This window comes from Oryx dammah, unplaced genomic scaffold, assembly GCF_014754425.2.
Source record: "Oryx dammah isolate SB20612 unplaced genomic scaffold, SCBI_Odam_1.1 HiC_scaffold_27, whole genome shotgun sequence".
NCBI lineage: Eukaryota > Metazoa > Chordata > Mammalia > Artiodactyla > Bovidae > Oryx > Oryx dammah.
This window is the reverse complement of record NW_024070211.1, coordinates 79,193,541-79,219,457: the sequence shown is the minus strand read 5'-3', so window position 1 is coordinate 79,219,457 and position 25,917 is coordinate 79,193,541. Positions and strand designations below refer to the sequence as shown.

Here is a 25,917-nt window from a genome sequence, read left to right as displayed (position 1 = left end):
CTTTGTATTTAATTTTTATTTGAATTTTTCTTACTCTACCGTCTACTGAATGGCATGCTAATATGTACATTTCTTCTTATAACCAGATGATTCATGCAAATTGACTTGTGAAAATGGAGGAAGATGCATTTTAAATGAGAAGGGTGATTTGAGGTGTCACTGTTGGCCTAGTTATTCAGGAGAAAGATGTGAAATCAACCACTGTAGCAACTACTGTCAAAATGGAGGAACTTGTATGCCATCAGTTCTGGGTAAATAATTGAGTGGTATTGTATGTGCAAATAATGTGCAATTTTCCTTACATGTGAAAAATATATAGAAAATACTTAATGTTGAATTATAATGAATATCATTCCCAGTGTCTTAATAACAAATGTAAAAATTAAATCTAATAATTAATTCAAAATAATCAGTGGCAATTATTCTAAATTGAGTATATCAAAGTTCAAGTCACAAAAATTAATAATAAAAAATGAACACTATCTTGTGTTAAATGCTTATCGTTGACAAGGCTCAGGGCTTATAGATATTCTGACTCTGGCTTAAAATGATGAGGCAAAATCAGTTTTACAAACCTTATCTTTTTGACTCCAATATATATATATATATTTTAATCCAAGTTTGCCTAATGTTAAAACTCATGTCATTAAAATCTAGATTTATTTGAAATATATACATACTATATCAGTATATCTTATAGTATCAAAAATTCCATCCAAAATCAAAACTACTTTGTTGATATTATAATCTAGTATATTCAAAACACATTGCTTTGGAAATATCAGGTTACTACATATTTGGATATAAAAGAGATTCTTATTAATTTATGCTATAGCTGTGCTTGCATGAAGTGTTTTCTACAGTTCATAAGTGAATGTTAACATATATTTCTCTACTGACTTGTATTACATTTAAAATATGATCCTATTGGGAAAAAATTAACCCTAATGAATAATAAAAATATAATTTTCAAATTCCAGTATTAGTGCAAAGGAGATTGTGCAACAATTAGAATGCAATCTATGCACATTCAGTTCTTCTACAATAAGTGCAGATTTAGATAGTCAGATAGAAAACCAATTCATATATTCTTCACACCCGCTACATGGTTAATTTTCATCATACTTGAATTTCTCACTGCTTCTATTGCTTGTTATTCTTTGTGGTATTTAGAATAACGATAACTGAAAGAGCCACGTGAAGAAGCATTTTCAATGGTGTTCAGGAGCAGCAAGCCATTTTCTGATTTACATTCTCAGAGTAAAAACATTACTATTTCTTTGATAGCTTTATGCTTATAAATATTTTTGATATGATTAATTGATAATTAAGATAATTTTAACTACTCATTAGAATTCTAAACAAGAATTCATCAGATTGATTAAATTTAAAATGGCGTAAGGAGTCTTACTACATATATTCATTCTGCCTGAGGGGGAGCCAGTTCACAAAGTATATTCTGTTGCCATTGGAAAAGCTGTGTACTGAGACCTCCAATGAATATGCAAATGAAAATCTATTGAATGTGAGGTAAGAGGGTATGACCTGTAATTATATTTTACAACACACATACTGCTTTAGCTTTAGGGAAGATGCTTTTTATGCAAATGAGGTGTTTAGAGTTATTTAGCTCTTAATTTTCTCATTTAAGATAAACTTTGGGTTGTGACCAGATGAGTTTCTTATATTTATCTTTGGAAATATTTAAGCCAATGAAAGGATTTGACACTCCAAACTATGGCTACCTATTCAAACTGAGATGGATCCAAAGAGAAAAATCTCTTTGAAACATTGAATTTACTATCTTGACTTGAGCTATATGAAGGCTTCCCTGAATCTGCCTGCAATGGAGGAGACCTGAATTAGATGCCTGGGTTAGGAAGATCCCCTGGAGAAGGGAATAGCAACCCACTCCAGTACTCTTGCCTGGAGAATTCCATGGACAGAGGAGCCTGGTGGGCTGCAGTCCACAAGGTCACAAAGAGTCGGACACGACTGAACAACTAACACTGTACTGTTCTGTGAGCTATATATAAATACAGCACAACTTTTAATGTTTCATTCAAATCATTTGTCCAGACCTTGCTGCATTCTTAAAATCCACAATATATCAAGTTTATCTATTCATTTATCTAGAACCCATACATTATCAAGTTTAATATCCAGAGTACTAGATCTTGACTTATCTAGAAAGTACAGTCAGAAAAAATATATATTTCTAATTAGTAATGCAAATAAGTTCTCATATGAATTCAACTTGATATATACCCATGTAGTTATTGTCTTATAGCAACAAATAATAATAATATGATAGTTAATTAAGTCTTTTACAATGCATTTTTCACTTTTAAAAATGTGGTTTTATAAAACATTGTTTGGTATTATGGACTGTAGAACCTCATTATCTCCACACAAGTGTTAATTTGTAAAACAAATCCCAGTGGGCAGTTCATGGATTTATTCATTGTTGGTTTACTTACAGTTGAGCCTTTGGCAAATTCCTATGTGGACACTATATAACTAGGGTTTGGGGCAGCCTTAATTAAAATTTAGAAGTTTATGACAGTTGTATATAACTATAATAATTGAACAAAGGAAATGTCACCAGTTAATTAAAGGCACACATCTGAGAGGCATAATTAAAATTCTGCATGTAGGAATGAGTTTTTCCTCATTCCTTAAGGTTTTTGTAATGAAGAAAACTAAAACTAAAAATATATGAGTTGTATATATATAGGAAGGTACTACAAAATGAAATAGTTTGACATTGACTATATGAACAAAGGTCCATGTAGTTCATTTCTGTGACCTGCTCATAGGAAGATACATTTAAGATAAAGTTTGCCTTGGCAGAACAATGGAAAATAGAGTAAAGCATTGACTTATTCAGTCATTTTTTATGGAAAATAGAGAATAATTTATGAAATTATAATTTCAACACTGCTACAGGAGAGTATTTATGTTATGTGCACAATTAATTTTCATGTTTATGAATATTAATTCTCTAAGATATGTTCACACTATGTGATATTTTTCTTACTGTTACAGGTCTGTTATTTAGACTTTGAATGTTTATATCAAAATGAATCAAGGTTTTCTACACAGTTAATTTAGACTAATGGAGCAAGAAATTTTGTAAATTTGGGGCAATATTCTCAAATACTCCCACTCATAAAAGTTTAGGATTATGCATAAAGGGAGGCAATTCTAATTCAGAAAATGTGAAAATGTATAAAATTGGCTAGATGAAGAGGTAATTGTGCAATTTTCTAAGGTAAGAAATACATTGGTATTGAGCTATTTAAACGAATTCAACAAGAAGATAGCAGAGGCTCTCTTTGTGGTGCTCTCTGTCACCACATCTATATACTTTAGGAATGACAAATTTTATTGCCAAGAATGAAGCTGGAGGAAGGAAGCCTCAACTGAAGAAAGAAAAATTAAATGAAAGTCTTACTGCAATAGGAAGGGCCCTTATAGTAGACAAGTAGATGGAGATAAATTTCTATCTCATTCATTCAAGATCTTTCTGTCCAGGTCAATGCCCAAAATATGATGGTAACGTATATGACTGTCATCAATTATGATCAAGTATGATGGCCCTAAAAGTGTTTGCTCAAACGCAAATTAAGCTAGGAACTTGTGAACACCCTTGAAACATCATGAAACCGATAATGAAACTATATACTGATATATCTCAAGTCATTTATGTACCTGGGATGTGAAGTACACAATCACTTAATTAATATCTTGATAAAGGTTGAACATACATATAAACAGTCCTTTGCTTTTCTTTTACTTTTTATTTAAACAAGGGCTGTTTTTAATTTAAATTAAGTTTGATGTTCTAACTCCCTTAACATATTAAATAGATACTGATTATATTTAGAAAGTACTAAGAGCTGGATATTTGGTCCTATTTGCTTTTCAAGAACCCAAGAGAATAAGTTGAAAGTACAAAATTGAAAAAATAAAATAGTGTATATAGTTTAACAAATAAATGACATAGGAATATGCAGCTTTAACTAAATAATGTCACTTTTAGACATATGTTCCAAAGATTACATAATAAAAAGCAAAATATTTGGAAGTGAAAATGTTCATAAAATAATTTTGGAGATAAAAACCTGAATCCAAGTAGTTAATAAATAAAATATAGCATATCTAAAAGATGAATGATATATGATAAAAACACCATAACCGAAAACTATATAATAATAAAGAAAAATAGAGAAAAATCACATTGTATTATAAAATTTAAAAGCACAAGAAAAAAGCTTGTTTATATAATACGGGAAAAAAACACATATGCAATAGGTCCTTCATTACACTTCTGTTGTTTTCTAAATGTTCCACCATGCTTTCTTTTTAGAATCAGACAATACTTATTAAAAATTAAAATAACACTAGTTGTGATCATTGTCAGGATAATGATAATTTATATATATAGATATAGACAGATAGGGGTTTTTTTTTGCCTCTCTCTCTATATATAGGCAAATATACATATATATATATAGGGTTGCTTATTAAGTGCCATGCACTGTATTTGGTCCTTGAATTTTTATAACAGACCTATGAGAGAATGAAAGTAGGGTTCTCTAATTATGCTTCTTGCTGTGTAAGTCAAATTTACTGGTTCATTTGGACCATATGGTGAGAGCAACACTAAACTATTCAGTGTCAGAAGGCTTGAGTTGGCTTACTTGTATTCATGGAAAAGACAAAAATATTTCAATCTCATTTCCACAATGCTGGCTGAGAATGAACTTTCCAGAAGTATAAATAGATTGTGACCTACAATTTGAAACATGTCAGAATATATTAAGTAGTAACTGGGAGAGAGCTCAATAAAGCCCAGTTCTTTCTTTTCCTTGTCAGGCCTTGCTACATAGTTCTCTGTAACCTTTGTGATACTTAAGACAACCCGACAGCTATAGTCAACTTGCTAAAATTATGTATAAATGGGCACTCACTTTCAGTCCAAGAAAACATTATATTAAGTGGAAAATAGAATGTCAAACCTCTTTATCAAAAAGACTAGTGATTTTTTTAAAGCATTCAAAACTTTTATTACTTGAATCTAAGTGGAAGTGAAGACAGATTTGACAAAGGAGAGTAGTCTTGGGGATTAGTGGTCAGGAGATAGGCTTTCTGATTGCATTACAGTAAGTAACTGAATAATACTATGGTGATTTATCTCTCAGCTTATTATTTTATTCTGTGGAAAGATATAAGAATGTAGCTTTTGCCCAAATAGTAAAGACGTTGTGAGTAAAGAATATGTACCTTTTACATAGTACTTTCAGAGAAGAGCATTGAATGTAAATATGTTTCAATATGTTCTGCAGCTTAAATGTCAATGTCAATGAAATGCTTTTATGGCTCAGGCAGAATGTGTATGTCAAGCTAAATAATGACTGTATACACAGAAGACTAGTCAGGTATAAAACATTATAACCAGGGACAAAAATTTATAAGCACAAGATCAAATTAAATAGGGTAAGCAGCATGGTTCACATAGACAAATAAGTATGAATTCAAGTAAATTGCTTAAAAGAGAACCAACCAATGATGTTCACTAGCAGTTATCTACCTATCAAAAATAATAAGTACAGTCATAGTCTCTTAATAAATTCACATTTGATTACTTTTGCCAACATTCCTTCATGGCAATCAATCACACTTTTTTTTCTTACATATATATATATATTTTAAATTTTAATTGAAGTATAACTAATTTATAATGTGTTAGTTTCAAGTGTACAACAAAGTCATTCAGATATATGTATATTATTTTCCCTTATAGGTTACTAACAAATATTTAGTAAACCACACATTTTCAAATGGTGAATTTAAGTAGAAAAAAAGGGTTATAATTTATTTGTCCAATAGTGAGCAGAAGGTTGTTTTGCCTACTAAAATCGTATAATATCAATTAAATCAAACTGATGAATAACATTTTTATAACCAACTTAAAAACTTAAAAACTGTTTGTTTAATAAGCCTAGCTTTTAAAGACACACAGATTTACATAAAGTTATTGAAAAATATAACTTAATAATATATATAACTTTATAATAGGCAAATGAAAATTTACATGCTTTTAGAAACATATTACTTTTAGTCAAGCTACCCAGCAAATTTTGCTCTAAAATTACTAAGTATGTAGTAATGCTATATTGAATATACATTCAATAAGTATACCATTTTGAAAGTTTTACAAACATAATTATTGCCATGTTTGCCCTATTTCCTACTGTAACTGAATTATTAATTCAAATATCAAGGATTCTTGTAAATTCCTAAATTGTAGTTTTACTTAAATTGAAACACTCTATGTGGCATATTTTAGATGTAAGCTAGTGAGTGTGATTACATAAGAAAACTGATTTTGAGACTCTAAATTATGTTAGAGTTAGTTCCCTAAGACATTATCTATGATCACTGAAAATCATCAGCATTGTCTCTGGTCATATCAAACAAATTACTGTGAGTATATAATTAAAGATAGTGTACATTTAAAGATTCATTTATCTAGATATAAATCATAACCATGTCATATAAAGTCAATGGTCATTTAACGGGGATTACTAATAAATTTATATAAAACCTGTATAATTAATTATCAATATAATAGAAAAGATTTCATTGTTGTTATTATATTAAAATTTGCTATGTTGAATTGATATATATAGATCTACAGGTAGATCACCTGTAGACATTTTTTGTTCAAAAGAATGAATTTTGGAAAAACGTGCATTAAGAATCCATATGGAGTTTCTTAACAGAGGCAAACATAGTACTAATAGTAATGGCAAAACCAAATACTACTAGTTGGTACTGTTAATAATAAATCTACCAATTATTGAGTACTTGTTATGTGGCAGGTATTTTGCCAAGTGTTTTACCAGCACGTGGTAGGCATTGCCCTCATTTTATAAAATGAGATGCAGAATGAGATCCAGTGAGGAAATCTAAATTTTCCAAATCTGCATAATTAATAAATATCTAACAAGGTTTCTTTCTTAGGTCTACCTGACATTAAAAAAAAAAGGAATTTAACTTTATACCAAATTTATTTAATTGCTATTAAATATTCTTACAAAGGGCTTCCCTGGTGACAGATGCTAAATAATCTGCCTGCAATATGGGAGACTTGGGTTCGATCCCAGGGTTGGCAAGATACCCTGGAGAAGGGCTTGGCTACCCACTCCAATATACTTGCCTGGAGAATTCCATGGACAGAGGAGCCTGTTGGGCAGCAGTCCATAAGGTCCAAAGAGTCAGACATGACTGAGTGACTAACAGTATACTGTATTCTTATGAAATATTTTAGAATCAACCATTTTTATTGAGACTGTGATTTTTGCTATATAAGGGCCATGAAAGAACAATTAAATTTAAAGAACTCTCTGAAATTCCAAGGTATTTCCATTTTTTCTTTTGAGCATTATCATATTTAGTTGTACTAATGGATATTGCTTAATAATATTTATCATTGACTATAGTGGTGGTAGTTCTGTATTTACCATTTTGACATCCATTATTACTGGTACCTAGTTAAATTTTTTTATTATTAATTTAGGTTGTATGAAAAGTTGGTACAGCAGTTTTAAGATATAAACAACTAGGGACTTCCCTGGTGCTCAGTAATTAAGACTTCACCTTCCAATGTATGGGGTGCTGGTTTGATCCCTGGTCAAGAAGCTAGAATCCCACATGTCTCATGGCTAAAAAACTGAAACATAAAACAGAAGTAATACTGCAACAAACTCAATAAAGACTAAAAATGGTCCACATCAGAAAAAAATCCTCTGGAAATGTATAAGCTTTCATTTATTTATAAACAGAACAGCATAGCTACATTGTTATGGTTGTTGTTTAGTCACCAAGTCATGTCTGACTTTTTTGTGACCCCATGGACTGTAGTCTCCTCTCTCCACGGGGTTTCCCAGGCCAGAATACTGGAGTGGGTTGCTATTTCCTTCTTCAGGGGGCCTTCCTGATCCAGAGATCAAACCTGCATCTGCTGCACTGGCAGGTAGATTCTTTACTACTGAGCTGCCAGGGAAGACCAATGCAGCTACATTAACCTGTATGTATTGTATGTGTACATCTAGCAAGACAGTTTGTTAACATATAGTATGGACCTGAATGTGGCACGTAAAGCCTCTAGTCTAGTGAAATCATGTGTGTGCCACTGAGGACAATGTTTATAAGAAGAATTTTCTCTCTTACCGAGTCATGGGAGGAATAGATTAACCTAATGAACAGCTAGCAATATCCTTGCAGGGACATAAAACAGAGTGAAAGTGGAGGTCTTGGAAATTTAAGGAGAATGAACCCAAAGTCAGAAAATCAAGACCAAGACATTCAGATAGAGAGATGATTATCCCAGCTGTGAAACTGAATAATATCACCAGAAAGAGGCTTGGTCAAATATTTTTTGTTAGGACGAGAACATAAATGCAATTATTAAAGAGCAGTCAGAAAAAATATAGAGAGAAATCAACAACGCTATTGTCTTAGAAGCCAAGTAGAGAGAAAATTTTCAAGTGTAGGCATTAATAAATGTAAAATTATGGAGAAAATTTGAGGAGGAGGATGATTGAGAAGAAATCAGTGGATTTAGTGATCAAGAAATTAAAGGATAGCTTTGCAAGCGTACATCAATATACAATAAAGACAACACCAACATTAACTTCTCCATTCCTAAACCTTTCTTACCAAGAGGGAATCAAGATTGTATAAGGAACACTTAGATATTGAGAGATCTGGCCTCTCTTCTGAGAGAACAAAGACATGCAACAGGTTAAGTGTATTAAAAAACAAAACTACAAATCAAGTGAAGGATTGGAGTGACTTTATGATCAAAGATTTTATTTGTCATATATTGGTAGAGTTGGAAGCAGTAAATGTAAGTTCTTTTGAAAAAAGCTCGAGAGTGTACAATATTTGAGGTTATACAAGTATTAAGTTTGCTTTTGTTTGTGCTGTGTGTGTTCTTTCTTTTAATGGGTAGAATTAAACATGTTTGGAAGGAAAAAAGAGAGGACTTATTCATCAATGTTTGAAAAATGTAGAGTGTGAGATAAAGTTGGTGTGGAATTCCTGTTTTACCCCATCACTGCCATACAAAGATATTCAAATTTAATTGTATCTGAAATGAATAATGGAGATACAGTGTGTAATCTAAGGAAAATTTCAGAATGATTTTGCTAAAATGTTATAGTGTCTTTGTAGATGGGGCCACTGAGTAAGTCATAACTTTAAGCAGTGAATGTCAGAAGGAATAACAATAATATTCAGAGCTAAAATGTAACTGAGTGCCTTATGTACCTGGCACAGTTAGAAGTATTTCTCACTTTTCCTCTCTGACTCTGCACAACAACCTCATGAAGTAGGTACCATAATTAGCCCCATTACACATGAGGAAATAAACAGAGCTGATATTTGCCCACAGTTCCACACCAGTGACTGGCACAGATAGTCTATGAATCCAGGCAGTCTGACAGCATACACAATTAAAGTCTGAGCTAAGAATGCTGTAGAAACTAGTCTGATTAGAGCCAGGAAGCTCTTCTTCCCACTTCTTCCTGAGGTCAATTGATGCTCTTTCTGATTGAAAATAAGTTTTAAAGCAGGCTGTCAACTTCCCATGTATCACTGCTATAAATCTCTATTGATACCTTAGCCATTGTAACAGTACTGTTTCCTTTTCAAATGTCAAAATCTAATTCAACTACCTAAAAAACAATCTTTATAAAATGAACCCAGTGCAACTAGTTAGTTAGGGTGTACCCAGAGAAGTTCTTGGAAATATTAGATGAAGCCTATTATAAAATTCTGCAACAGATGGTTCATTTCCCAGCAGCAAACAAAAGATCTGCTATATCACCACACTGTTTCAAGTTAGATAATATTCTCCTGAATATGAAGGTTTATACTTGTCAAAAATAAATCTTCTCTTCAAAGGAGGAGGAAGATGAGCTTTTTGAAAATGAGTCAGGTAGATTTTAAATGATGTGAAGCATATGCTAGGTGGGGGACAACCTGGTCACTCTGCCCTTGTTTCAAAACAGCTGTAGATGAGAAGAAAGCATGGTGTCATTTCTCTGAGTAACTGGAACAGAGGAATTTTCAAGTGCCTTAGCAGATTGGGTTCATTTCTTTCAAACTTCTATCATTTTACAATATCTTTTTCACTCCCAGTTTAAAAAAAAAAAACAAAAACCTAGAAAGTAAGGTAGAAAAACATAAATCTACAATGTCTAAGTCCTATCTTCATATGGTACTTTTTCTAATTGCTCTAATGCTTTTTGATTTCTCCTATACTTTCTGTGCTTCCCTGGTGGCTCAGGCAGTAAATAATCTGCATGCAATGCAGGACACCCAGGTTCAATCCCTGGGTTGGGAAGATCCCCTGGAGAAGGGAATGCCAACCCACTCCAGTATTCATGCCTGGGAAATTCCATGAATAGAGGAGTCTGGTGGGCTACGGTCCTTGGGATTGCGAAGAGTCAGACATGACTGAGCAACTAACATTTTGACTTTGACTTTTCACATACTTTCTGTACTGTTTGTTTCACATTTAACTCATGATTATTTGTGTTCCTGATTATATGTCCTGCTTCTCTGTAAGTCATCCATTGGCCCCTGTTGATGTAGAGTTACTACCTCTTTTATTCAAGTCTTTCATTTTCCTTAGAGATCGTGTTCTATCATCTGTCCTCTTCATCTTCTACTACTATTTATTCTCTTGTTTGTGTCTCTTACTTTTTACCCACCATTGTTCCAATGAAGATAGTTTGTCTGTATGTAAGCAACAGCTGGAAAATTCACTATCTTTACAAGAAAATATTTGGCTAAAAGGTTTAAAACTGTTTTCTGGCAAAAATATGAGGTTGCTCACTTGATTATGTTTATCATTTACCTTGTTTCTCAACCTTTTAATAGGCATTTATTTGCCACCAAACTAAAAACATGTATAAATAAGTTTTAAAGCAGTGGTACCCACTGTAAAAATGTATATAACTTTCTTCATTGAGAAGCAATGCCTTCTAGCATTTATAAACGTGTGGAGTCTTTCAAAAGTAAAATAAATAAATTGTGGACCTTCAATTCAAAGTCCAATTGTGGACTTTCATTCATTTTATTTTATTCATTTTAAGGATAATGGTTTTCAAATATGTATGTGTAGAATTGTCCTTCAATGTAGAATCTATGGCAACAGCAAAAAAACAACAAAAAAAAACTATTATCAGTTTCACACTTCAAGTATTAGCCCTTGTCCTCATGCATTTTACTGACCATGTTAATTATGTTGCTTGTCTATAATGGTGAAAGAGGAGATGGTTGGATATTCTCTGATACTAGACAATGGAATGACATTTTCTGAATCATAGTTATTTGAGATCTATAATTGAATTTCCTTTTTGTTCCCTTTTATGTTGTGTGTTAATATTTTTACAGCCTCTAAACTTTATTCTGCCCCCATTACAAATAGCAGCCTTTCATTTTGCTTTGTTTTCCTTTACGTTTCCTATAGAGCTAGCCCTGGATTTCATTTTCTACTCAGTTCTTGACAGTCCAGGCATTTAGAGCGACTTTCTTGCTGTAGCAGTTAATTGTGTTATGCTCTAAACACTTGAAAGGACTATTCACCTTTCATTATGATGTAAGTTCCCATAGAACAAATAAAGTAAGATATCCAAAGAAGGTCTGTCAGATTTGCTAGTGTGTGCTGTTAACATTAGATTTCTTAACTAATCTTAGTAGACTGCAAATGATTGTTCTTTACTATGAATAAAAATATAAAATGAAATAAAATAGGGTTCAGTAAGTGCTTATAAACTAAATGTAATATATGTATTTATTATATCAAATAAAATAACTGATGTTCATAAATCTTATTATAGATGATATGGCCACTTTAAATTTATTAAAATATTTATTTATAATAAACAAGCCCATATTTTATGTAGATATAGCAGTGATTAGTACATTATGATTGAACACTGGGAAATATGATTGTCTCTATTTTATATTTTAATGGCCAAAAGAATCTGCATAAGTAGGACAAAAATAATTTAAAAAACAAAATTACATTATACAAATGAACTTACTTACAAAACAGAGACTCACAGACTTAGAAAATGAACTTATGGTTGCTGGGGTGAAGGGATAGTTAGGGACTTTGGGGAGGTCATTACACACTGCTATATTTAAAATGTATAAACAAGCACTTATGGTATAACAACAAGGACCTATGGTATGGTATAACTCTGCTCAATGTTATGTGCCAACCTGGATGGGAGAGGAGTTTGGGGGAGAATGGATGCATGTATATATATGGCTGAGTTCCTTCACTGTTCATCTGAAACTATGCCACAACATTGTTTGGCTATACCCCAATACAAAATAAAAAGTTTAAATTTTTTTTAAAAAGTTAAATGGACATGAAAAGAGAAGTACAAAAGAATAAGATAAACACTTCAAAGCATAAAATACACGTATGCATACAGAATTGTTCATAAAATGAGCTCTGATCATTTTACCCAATATGAACTTGAGTTATCTTCTAATCTAGGCTTTGCTGGAACATGGGAAAACTAAGACCCAAAGAGGTTATGTTACTGTGTAAAGTCACAGAATAAGTAATGGACAAATTTTGCCTAGAATACTGACTTACTGATTCTTACCTAGCAAAGATTCCATGTCAGTAAACAATTTTGTCAACTCATTTTTTTTCATTATTTTTTTTCATTATTTTTTTTCAATAGGGAGACCCACGTGCAGCTGTGCACTGGGGTTCACTGGACCAAACTGTGGTAAGACAGTCTGTGAGGACTTTTGTCAAAATGGAGGGACCTGCAGTGTTACTGCTGGAAACCAGCCTTATTGCCACTGCCAGCCTGAACACACGGGAGACAGATGTCAATACTGTAAGTAAAAACAACACCCGTGAGGCAGTATGACAATACGCTGTAAGGTGTTCATTAAGTCATCTTATCACCTCAATTTCAGCCACCCCCTAATTTTCAGGTCCCCCCCTCTCTCACCCCAAATATAGTCATTCTTTTCATTATCCCTCACCCATCTCTTATTTTAAAGATCCTGTTTCTTCTTTTTTAGCTTAGATTCCACGGTCCATCATTATAATTATTTCCTCCGTCCTCCTCTCTCTTTTGCTTTCCTAGTAAACCATAACCATTGCTAAATCCAATTCTTATCTGTCCTGAACTGGCACCCTACTACTGAATGCAACTGGAAAAAAAAAAAAAAAAAGGAGACTGCTCTAACTGGAACTTTTGTCACTAACATTATATGAGCACTTACTATGGTTTCTACTGTATTTCATGAATCCATTCACCCTTCTAGATGTTTATGTCGCATCTTCTCTTTTCCCCTCAAACCCCCAATACCTGTGCCCTAACTTTATTCCCAGCCTAGGAGCTTCCTTCCTATTTCATTGCTTAGGTGGTGCAGTGGTAAAGAATCCATCTGCCAATGCAGGAGATTCAAGAGTGTGGGTTCGATCCCTGAGTTGGGAAGATCTGGAGTAGGAAATGGCAAACTGCTCCAGTATTATTGCCTGGAAAATTCCATGGACAGAGGAACCTGATGGGCTACAGTCCACGACGTCACAAAGAGTCATACACAACTGAGTGACTGAACACACATACAGAGACACACACAAAATGGCCCCAAGCTCCCACCACTATATCCCTCAAACTACTTTGTCCTATGCTACACCTTCTGTCTTCTCTCTTATGACTAGGGACCCCTACTGTGTCCAGTGCTATCCTGTCCATTCCTACCTTAGATGCCTCTTAACTATTCATTGTTGTTTAGTGGCTAAGTCATGACCAACTCTTTGTGACCCCTCTTTGTGGACTGCAACACACCAGGCTTCCCTGTCCTTCACTGTGTCCCAGAGTTTGCTCACTCATGTCCACTGAATCAATGATGCCATCCAAATATTTCATCCTGTCACCCCCTTTTCCTCCAGCCCTCAATCTTTCCCAGCATCAGGGTCTTTTCCAGTGAGTTGACTCTGCACATCAGGTGGTCAAAGTATTGGAGTTTCAGCTCAGCATCAGTCCTTCTAATGAATATTCAGGGTTAATTTCCTTTAAGATAGACTGGTTTGATCTTGTTGCCCAAAGGATTCTCGAGAGTCTTTTCCAGCACCGCAATTTGAAGGCATCAGTTTTTTGGCACTCAGCCTTCTTTATGGTTTAACTCTCACATCCATACATGACTACTGGTTAAAAACAAAAACAAAAACAAAAAAAACATAGCTTTGACTAAACAGACCTTTGTCAGTGAAGTGATGTCTCTGCATTTTAGTATGCTGTCTAGGTTTATTATAGCTTTTTTTCCCCAAGGAATAAGTGTCTTTTAATTTCATGGCTGCAGTCACTGTCTGCAGTAATTTTGGAGCCCAAGAAAATAAAATCTATTACTATTTCAACTTTTTCTCCATATATTTGCCATGAAGTGATAGGACCAGATGCTATCGTCTTAATTTTTGGAATGTTAAGTTTTAAGCCAGCTTTTTGACTCTCCTCTTTCACCCTCATCAAAAACCTCTTTAGTTTTTCTTCACCTTCTGCCATTAGAGTGGTATCATCTGCATATCTGAGATTGTTGATATTTCTCCAGGCAATCTTGATTCCAGCTTGTGATTTACCCAGTCCAGCATTTCTCATGATGTACTCTGCATACAAGTTAAATAAGCATGATGACTATGCACAGCCTTGATGTACTCCTTACCCAATTTTGAAGCAGTACTCATAGACACATCTTATACAACTGTTCCTCTTGCTTTTGCTTTATCAATACTTTTTCACTGACTAATCCTTTCTTTAAAAACTCCTTTGTGCTCACATCCCTTTCTAGATACAACTTTATTTCTCTGCTCATTGTTTGTTCTCCTAATTCAAATATAGTTGTTCTATAATATTATATTAATTTCATAGGTACAGCATAATGATTCAGTAATTTTTAGATTATGAGCTATTAAAATTTATTATAAAATAATAACTATAACTCCCTATGCAGTATAAGGTATCCTTGTTGCTTGTGTATTTTATACATATTAGCTTATATTTCTTAATCTCAGACCCCTATCATTCCCCTTCCCTCTCTTCTGTAATCACTGGTAACTACTAGCTTGTTTTCTATAACCATGAGTCTGTTTGTTATATGCATTTATTTGTTTTATTCTTTAGATTCCACATACAAGTGATATCATACAGTATTCGTCTTTCTCTGTCTGTCTTACATAAATAAAAGTAATATTCTCTAGGTTCATCCATTTTGCTACAAACAGCAGAATTTCATTGTTTTTCTTGTCTAGCATTCCACTATATATATACATTTTATTTATTCTTTTATTGATAGACACTTGGGTTGCTTCCATATCTTATCTGTTATAAATAGTGCTGCTGTGGAATTGGGGTGCATATATATTTTCAAATTAACGCTTGTATTTTTCTTCTAGATGTATACCCAGTCTAGAATTGCTGGATCATATGGCAGTGCTAATTTTAGTTTTTGGAGGAAACTTCACACTGTCTTCCATTGTGGCTGCACCAATTTACATTCTCACCAACAGTGTAGGAAGTTTCCTTTCTCCATGTCCTTGCTAACTTTTTTTATTTGTAGACTTTTTGATGATAGTTATTCTGACAGGTGTGAGGTAATAACTCATTGTCTTGATACACATTTCTCTAGTACTTAGTGGTGATCAGCATCTTTTTGTGTTAGCCTTCTGTATGTCTTTTTAGAAAAATTTCTTTTCAGATCTTCAGCTCATTTTCAACCAGGTTATTTGATTTTTTAACATTGAGTTGTATGAGCATTTATATACGTTCAACATAAACTTCTAACTGATCATATCATTTGCAAATATTTTCTCCCACTCAGTAGGTTGTCTTTTCATTTTGTCAGTGGTTTCCTCTGTTTTCAGAGAAGGCAATGGCACCCCACTCCAGTACTCTTGCCTGGAAAATCCCATGGATGGAGGAGCCTGGCAGGCTGCAGTCCATGGGGTTGCTAAGTCAGATGTGACTGAGAGACTTCACTTTCACCTTTTGCTTTCATGCATTGGAGAAGGAAATGGCAACCCACTCCAGTGTTCTTGCCTGGAGAATCCCAGGGACGGGGGACCCTGGTGGGCTGCCATCTATGGGGTCTCACAGAGTTGGACACGACTGAAATGACTTAGCAACTCCTCTGTTTTGCAGAAGCTTTTACATTTAATTAGGTCCCATTTGTTTATTATTATTATTATTTTTTTTTTGCTTTAGGACAGATCCAAAAAATTTTTACAATTTAGATCAAAGAGTAGTTCTATGGTTTCAGGTTTTATATTTAGATCTTTAAACCATTTTGAGTTTATTTTTACATGTGGTACGAGACAGTGTTCTAATTTCATTGTTTTTCATGTAGCAGTCCAGCATTTTCAGCACCACTTGTGGAAGAGACTGTCTTTCCTCCATATATGTTTTCACCTTATTTATGGTAAATTAACTGTAGATGCTTGGGATTATTTCTGGGCCCTCCTTTCCTTTCCATTGATTGTTGTGCCATTGTGCCAATACTGCACTGTTTTGATTACTATAGTTTGAAATACAGTCTGAAGACTGTAAAGGTTAGATCTCCAGCCTTATCATGCCACACCTTCCCCAGTCAGGATTGCTTTGGTCATTTGGGTTCATTTGTGGTCCAGTATAAATATTAAGGAGATCAAATCAGTCCATCCTAAAGGAAATCAGTCCTGAATATTCATTGGAAGGGCTGATGCTGAAACTCCAATATTTTGGCCACCTGATGCAAAGAACTAACTTATTTGAAAAGACCCTGATGCTGGGGAAGATTGAAGGCTGAAGGACAAGGGGACAACAGAGGATGAGATGGTTGGATGGCATCACTGACACGATGGACATGAGGTTGAGCAGGCTCTGGGAGTTGGTGATAGATAGGGATGCCTGGCATGTTGCAGTCCATGGCCACAAAGAGTCAGACACAACTGAGCAACTGAACTGACTGATAAATGTTAGGATTATTTGTTCTAGTTCTAAGATAAATATGGTAGATATTTTGATAGATATTCCATTATATCTGTGAATAGCTTTGAGAAGTCTGGCTATTTCAACAATATTAATTATTCCAATCCAAGAGCGTGGATGTCTTTCCATTTCTTGTGTCATCTTCAGTTTCCTTAAATGATGTTTTAGTTTTCAAAATATAGGTCTCTCGCCTCCTTAGTTACATTTATTTTTAGATATTTTATTCTTTTGGTGTGATTGTAAACAGGATTTTTGTTTCTTTTCTCTTTGATATTCCATTGTTAGTGTATAGAAAAGCAACAGATTTCTGTATATTAATCTGTGTCCTTTATTCTAGTAGTTTTTGAGTGAAGGCTTTCGGATTGCCTACATAGAGTATCATGTTGTCTGCAGTGACAACTTTACCCCTTCCCTTCTGATTTGGATATCATTTATTTTTCTTGTCTAATTGCTATGGATAGAACTTCTAATACTGTGCTAAATAAAAGTTGTGAAAGCAAGCATCATTTTCAATTCCTGAATTTAGAGGAAATATTTTCACTGTTGAGTGTGATGTTAACTGTGGCTTTGACATACATGACCTTTATTATGTTGAGATATGCTCTCTCATCATTATGATGAGAGTATTTTTTTTTAATAATGAATGGATGTTGAATTTTGTCAGTGCTTTTTCTGTGTCAATTGAGATTATCATAATTTTTTTCTTTAGTTTTGTGGTGTATCACATTGATCGATATGCAAATATTGAACAATGCTTGTACCTCTGGAATAAATCCATCTTGACATGCTAATATTTTATTGAGGATTTTTGCATCAATATTCATCGAAGATCATGGCTTTTATTTATTTATTTAATTTTTTGGTCTTGCCATGTCTGGTTTTAATGTTAAGGTAATGATGACATCATAGATGAATGTGGAAACATTGAGTGCTCAGTTATTTGGAATAATGTGAGAGGTATGTGTATTACCTCTTCCTTATATGGTCTGTGAACATATGATCATGGAATTTTAAGAATTTTTAGTATTATAAATTCGATTTACTACTAGTGATCATTCCTTTCAGATTATCTGTTTCTTCTTAATTAAATTTTGGTAGCTGGTTAGTTTCTAAAAAATTGTCCATTTCTTCTAGATTGTCCAATTTGTTGGCATATAACTGTCATATTCTCTTAAGATTTTTTGTATCTTTGTGTTATCAGGTGTCATTCCTCCTCTTTCATTTCTGATTTTGAGTCCTTTCTCTTTTCTTCTTGGTTAGCTTGGATAAAGGTTTATTGATTTTATTCATATTTACCAAAAGGCCAGCTCATGGTTTCAATGATTTTTTTCATTGAGTTTCTTATTTTGATCTCGATTTCATTTGTTTACCCTCTGATCTTTATCATTTCCTCTCTGATAGCTTTATGGGCATTTCAGGATATATGACTCTGTTTGTCTCTTGCTGCCTTTAGAATTATCTCTTTAACTTGTGACACTGAATTATATATCTTAGTGTAGGTTTGTTTGGGTTCATCTTATTTGGGACCCTGTGCTTCCTATATCTAGATATCTGTTTCCTTCTTCATGTTTTATAGGTTTTTAGCCATAATTTCCTCTAATACATTTTCAATCACTTTCACTCTTCTCCTTCTGGAATTATTATAATGCAGATGTTGGTATGCTTAACCTTATCATAGAGAACTCTTAAACTGTTTTCTTTCTTTTAATTTATTTTTCTTTTTGCTGTTTTGACTGTGTGATGTCCAATATTCTATTTCAAGAGAACTTATATTATTTTCTGTTACTTACTCTACTATTCATGTCTCCTACTGCATTTTTATTTCCATTACTGAACTGTTTATTTCTAATTGGATTTTTCATACACTTTTGTATTCCTTTTGTAAGTTTTCACTGTATTCATCTTTTCTTTATTCAGTTAATGTTCTTATTACTAATACTTTGAATTATTCATCTGGTTAAGTGTTTATTTCTGTCTCAGTTTTTTCAGGATTTTTTTCTTGTCCTTTCAATTGAGAATAGCTCCTTCCTTTTTCATTTTGCTTAACTTCCTCTTCCTTTATGAGTTATGTAAAACAGATGCCTTCTTGAGGGCATTCTTATGTGGAAACATTCCTGCACAGGCTGTGTGTGTTCAGTGTCTTTGTTGGGAGAGTAGGATTTGTCTTGTGTGCAAGTCATGTCTTTCCTCAGGTTCTGCTGGCAGCTATCACCTTAGTAAGGGCTCAGACTAGAGATGGAGGGGCTTCACCTGAAGCTGAGTGTGAGGCAAGTCTTTCCCCTGATCAATGGATATATTGGCCTTATCAGGGATCGGATCCAATCCCAAGGTACTGAAGCAAAAGCTAGGAGGGTCACCCCCAAGGTACCTCAATTTAATTTACATGTGTGTTTCCCCCTCTTCTAGGACTGGGACCCTCTCCCCAGAGTCAGGTAGCCTCAGAACATGAGGGTCAAACATGGGCTCTCAGTTCATGTCTCAGACAGAGGTCTGAGCTGTCTCTAATTCTCTGCCTGAGGTATCAACAGTTATTTCCCTTATTTGGCTCAGATTCAGCCTTGGGTATGAGTCACATTTGTCCCTCACAGCCAATCATTCCTGAAAACTAAAAAATATAGTCATAATCTGAAAGTATAGAGTTATTTTATTTTGTGGGAATATTTAGGACTCTGAACCTGGGAGACAGCATCTCAGTAGCTCTGAGAAAACTTCTCCAAGGAAGTGGGATGGGGAGCCAGGCTATATTCAAGTTTACAACAAAGGGAACAAGCAGTGTGAACATCAAAGATCAAATATCAAATTAAGAAATTTAACACTGAGTGTATGGGAAGATGTAAGCCTCTGCACTCACTGAATTCATTCCTTTCATATGCATCTCAGATATCTCGGGCCAAATCCTGTCTCCTTGTTTACCTTAAGGAGTGGCAGATGACTGCTTCTTGCATTCCCCTAGCTCCTCAGCAATCACCATGGTGGGCGGTGACATCTTCTGGATCACAATTTTGGGATGCCTCATTCACATTTGGAGGCCAGGGAATGCTGATAGCTGTGACATTTCTCATTTGTTGATATAGCAGGAGATATTTTCATTTCATACTCCCCATCGCCTCCATTGTCCCTGGCCTGTTGTAGAATTGCACTTCAGGGCAGTTGCGGTCTGTATGGACTCTCTGCATACGTGGGATATGGGCAGTGGAGAAGTAGTCACTCTCAGAGACCTGGGTGGCTTCTGATGCACCACTTGAGTAAGCTTCAACAATGGCCATGGCTGCCCCATCTGGGCCCTGATCTGGGACCTGTCACCTCTGTTCCTATAGTTGAGTTTTCTCCCCAGTTGTGACAGCCTCAAATCCAATTCTGCCCCGTGACTTTTAGCACACAGGCCTGGAGAATGCACAGAGGCAATAACAAAGCCAGCCAGTAGCCAGGAGGCTTCAATCTGCCCTTTCCACTCTTTCTTGGGGGTAAGACGATATGCATGCTCTCCTTAAGAGCAGTGATTCCATGGCCTGTTAGTGTCAGCGGTCTTCCAACCAGCCAAGGGAGCTTATCTCCTCTGCATCTCCTTAAGAGCAGTGATTCCATGGCCTGTTAGTGTCAGCGGTCTTCCAACCAGCCAAGGGAGCTTATCTCCTCTGCATACGACCCAAGCACATTCTGAGCACACTGAATGATGTTCAAGCAATGCCAACTAAGATCCTACATAACACAAACCCTACCTACTATCCAAGCTGTTTTTGCACCCTCTCCTTTATTCAAGTAAAACCACATGGATTATTCTTCTCCATGGGTCAACTTCCCTGGCTTTGTGACTTTCTCATGCTGACTTTCTCATCCTTTGAAATGCAACTTCTCCTCACCCTCATCTCTCAATGCCAAATCCTATCTATCACTTTTTGTCCAGCTCAAAAAATCATTTCTTTTTTGAAGTTGTTCATAACCACCCTCAAGTTGAACTAATCTATCTCTCTTCTAAATTTTCAAGACTGCTCCTTTATTTTTCTTTTTAGCTCTGTCCATTTTTACTTGTCTGGGATCACTTATTTTAGACCACAGCCAACAGTGGTGTTTGTTTAATAAATAAATATTGATACATAATCATACACAAGTAAATGAGACCAGTTTAGAGGCAAGTTTATAAAAGAATAATCCATTTAATGTACAAAAGCTACATTTAATCAGAGTACAGCTGAAATGGGAAACTGAGTTCTGTTTGCAGAGCCAAAGAATGAACTTGGCAAACTCACAAACACTTGCACAGGCAGAGTTTATTTTTAGAGGATAGAGATACAAAGCTTTCAGCATAGACACTGAGAGGAGATGAAGTGCCCCCAAAGGTGGGGATTACAGCAGTTTATATATTTACTAGTATTGATCTGTACATCTTTGGTTGGTTCATGACTTTAATGTATGTCATTTTTGACCAATCAGTTTGAAGATTACATTTGACATCTTTATGCTTTTTTTTATCCCAAGTTTTTAAGTTTTCTCTGACATTGAGTCATCAGCCTCTGACCTTTTTCCTTGACCCCAGGCAACTGTGGAAGAACCAGATATATATTTAAGAGTTAATGGTCTCCCTAGTGTTCTTGATAATCTGGACAGGAGTTAATGATTGTCCCATCCTGGGTCTGAATGTTTTATGACTTACCAGACCAGGGAGGCATTCTTCTGAATGCCTGGAAATTGGAACAATGAGTTTACCTTTAGGTTAAAGAAGTGAGAAGCTTACTTGAGAAGGAAAAAAATTGAAATTTAAAAAAAAAAAAAGAAAGGAACTGAGGTTTCAGAGTCCTATACTGTCTAGCAATATCTGCCTCACAGTCATCTGGTATTTTTGTTTGGAACTGTCTCCCAGTTCCCAATTGGTCCATCATCATGGAACACCAGTCTTTTTTTTCCTTTTCTCTCTCTTGTTTTTAAGTTAAAGCATCAATATACTTGACTTAAAAAAAAAAAAACAACAAGTTTAAAAAATACTGTGTGACCATCTTTATAAGGATTTGTATTCTTGAAAAGAATAAATTGAGTTAACTTATATTTTAATGGCAACTTAATAGAATCAAAGTCTGAGGTAACCTGATGCATTATAAAAGGCAGCATTAGAGTTTTATTATCACTATTAGCAGTCATAGCACTTCTTACATTTTATGGCAAAGCACTTATTAAAATTAACCAATTAATCCTTAGGCAGAGGTTAAATAACTTGCTCAAGGTCCCAGAGAAGTAATATCACAGTCAGAATTGGACCCCAGGATTTGTTGATCAAAATATCAACAAACTTCCATGCAGTTTGTTGATGCTGGTTTTTGGCAGCAAAATAAGTCTGTGGACAGTGTCATCAAAATGAGAAATCCAACAGTTGACAAAAGCATAATAAATTTAAGAGCTATTAGATGTGAGCAGGCAAGGTTCAATGGACCTGGTATTCTGTCAAAACTGTATCTTGCACATGCAAAATCTTCTTTCTATGAATGAAGAAGTGACAGAATGGTTCATTACAGTGCCTAATTAAAGGTCCATTAGTGGGAGGTAAAAACATCATTTCTTAGTTGTGCTGAGTAAAAGCATTTCACAACCCTAATGGCAATATAAAATCCTGAGGTCTGAGGCGCAAATTAATTTTAACACCAGCACCCAGGGAGGAGAGACATAGATAAATAATGGCAAAAGTAAAATTAAGTATTCTTTTAGTCAAGCAAATATAGCTCCAATTCATGCAGTTCTGGAGTGAAGATTTCTAGTGTACATCAAAAAAATAATAAGCATGGCATTTTTCATTTAAATCTGGATGTTAACTATGAGGTCAACAATATTTGAGGTTATTTATAATTAAACAGTAATGATATTAGGGCAAAGGAGCCAGTGAGGATCAACTCAATCAATGTCTAAGTGCCAGGTATTCAAATCAAATGGCAATCTGTTTGTCATTTCATTGATGTTTTCAAAGTCCTCTAGGACCTGCCAGAAAAATCATTATAATTTCAATTTAAACTGAGTTTATTAAAAATATACTGTATGATTTACTCCCACTGATTCCAGTAAGTGCAAACATAAGCAACATCTCAAATTTATAAAATTTGGAATATCTGACAATAATCCAAAATCATCTTTTATAACTGGTATTAGAACCATAGTCTATCAAGTAACTTATAAAAGTCATGAACTATACTTTTGAACCTACCATATGTGAAAACACATGGAATCATTTTTACCACTCTCCTTTCAGAGCAATTTTATACCATTAGTCAGCTAGTCAGTGAATGTGTTTTGGCATTTACAGTGAACCTATCACTATGTTAGGCATGGAAGAAACAGCAATGTCAATATATTTCTTGCTGTCAAAGGACTTACAATCTAATGTATGATTATGAAAAAGAAGCAATAATTTTAGTGAACAGTTCAAGGAAACACAAAGACCAAAACTCAAGAAATAACACAGAATTTAGCCAATAGAAAAGATTTCTTGAAGGAATTATAAACCGAAGCTAAGACCAGAAGAAACAAAAGCTAACCAGGTGAAGAGACAATGCAGGGTGAGGAGCAGCATTTGCAAAGACCTAGAAGGGAAAGCCTTTTTAAATTTACTTTTTATTTTGCTATTTGATTTTCCCAAGGGAGGGCTGGCAGGAGAAATAACAATTATTGAACATATATAATGAATGGATTACAGAGATATATGTTGTAATACATAATTTTATCTGATATATGAATATATGATTTTATGGCAAATGCTCATACAGCACTGTAAGGTTAGTATTTTCAGTCCAACTTTACAAATGCCAAGAATTGAGATGAAGCCATTCTCCCTAATCTGCCAAGTTAGAGAACATAGGAACCATAGTTTATAGCCTTGCAGGTCTGACTCCATGAGGCTTCTGGTGTATTTACTTGTCATTTAATAGCTTGTCCACTCTGTTGCATCTTTTTAGACTCACTATGAGAACCATCAAAGCTCAGGTGGCAAATGGCTCAATGTGGGCTTTACATGTTTCTACTCTATTGAAGAGAGGTGTTAATAGTTATTTTAATCTTGGCTTGATTAAGACTATGGCAGGCCCAGGCTGAAGAGACCAAAAAGGGGTGGACTTTCATAATGGCCAGAAAAGTAGAATGAAATCTTTTCTATTCAATTAGTATGAAAGACAATAAGAACTGACCCTTGAACTCTAAGAAAGAACCATGATTTAAAAGTGAAATTATCAATTAGGACTAACTAGTTTCTGATATTCAAGTATTCCATTTTTTTAGAATACTCACACCTAGAGTATGAAAGCATGTCAGAACTCTGTCCACTGATTCTTTTTCTCCTGGTGAGAAAATAAGCATTGTTTTCATTCAGGTCCTCATCATATCTTGCTCGGATTATTACAACATATTCCCTTATGCACCTTTTCTTCCAACCTTGGGAATCTGTTCATTGTATCTAAAATATACCCCTTTTGAGTGTACCTCTTTTTCTTTACACATGGTATCCTGAATAGCTACCAAATCTAACTCCCTGGATTTGTCTTCTTAACTTCCTTTTGCTCTAGGCCATTCAGCACTTCTCTGTTCACTTTCACTCTACATTAATGTCATCATTCATATTCTCAGCTCTCTATCCCAGTAGAATATGAAACAGGCCTTGGTGTTTTGCATATCTCATCAATTTTGGGAATTAACTCACTGCCTAGACTTAGTAGCTGGAGAAGGCAATGGCACCCTACTCCAGTACTCTTGCTTGGAAAATCCCATGGATGGAGGAGCCTGGTAAGCTGCAGTCTATGGGGTCACTAAGAGTCGGACACGACTGAGCGACTTCACTTTCACTTTTCACTTTCATGCATTGGAGAAGGAAATGGCAACCCACTCCAGTGTTTTTGCCTGGAGAATCCCAGGGACGGGGGAGCTTCATGGGCTGCAGTCTATGGGGTCGCACAGGGTCGGACACGACTGAAGTGACTTAGCAGACTTAGTAGATCAGGTATTTGTCAAGTATGTGTCAAATATGTTAGTAGACAAGTATGTGAGTGAATGTAAACCAAATAGAAGGGTTCTGTTTCCAGCCTGTTTGGCTTAGTTATTTTCTGTTCTTTGACAAGATTCCACTCAAAAGGGAGAGCCAGAATTCTGGGCCACCTTTACTTACTAGCTCATTAAGATCCATACTCCATGAGAAACTTTGTGCCTATGACTATTTTTGTTTTTTGTTTTGTTATTTATATGTTATCTTTTATTTTTTGTTGTTTGTTTATTTTATTCATGTATAGTTGATTTACAATGTCAAGTTAATTTATGCTGTATAGCAAAGTGATTCAGTTTTACACATACACACACACACACATATATTCTATGAGTTAGTTTTATTTATTTATTTTTAAACTTTTTAATTTATATTGAAGTATATCCTGGTGGCTCAGATGGTAAAGCATCTGTCTACAATGCGGGAGACCCGGGGTTCAATCCTTGGGTTGGGAAGATCCCCTGGAGAGGGAAATGGCAATCCACTCCAGTACTATTGCCTGGAAAATCCCATGGACAGAGGAGCCTGGTATGCTACAGTCTATGGGGTAGCAAAGAGTTGGACACGACTGAGCAACTTCACTTTCACTTTCATAGCCAATTAACAAAATTGTGATAGTTTCAGGTGGAAAGCAATGGGAGTAGAGGGAAGAGATAGGGAGTTTCTGGCCAACGTGTATACTCTGCTATGTTTAAAATGGATAACCAAGAAGGACCTACCGTATAGCTCAAGGAACTCTGTTCAATATTACGTGGAATCCAGGATGGGAGGGGAATTTGGGGGAAAATGAATACATGTATATGTTTGTCTGAGTCCCTCTGTGCCTATGTT

General features: G+C 34.8%; 1 protein-coding gene across 1 annotated transcript in view; it reads left to right on the top strand.

Annotated features, from left to right (window-relative positions):
• LRP1B (LDL receptor related protein 1B) overlaps positions 1 to 25,917 on the top strand; it is a 762,233-nt gene that overhangs the window by 652,058 nt on the left and 84,258 nt on the right. The window contains exons 59-60 of the mRNA XM_040227930.1: positions 87 to 251; positions 12,786 to 12,947. Of these exons, the coding sequence (XP_040083864.1) occupies positions 87 to 251; positions 12,786 to 12,947 (327 nt within the window). The remainder of the gene's footprint in view (positions 1 to 86; positions 252 to 12,785; positions 12,948 to 25,917) is intronic.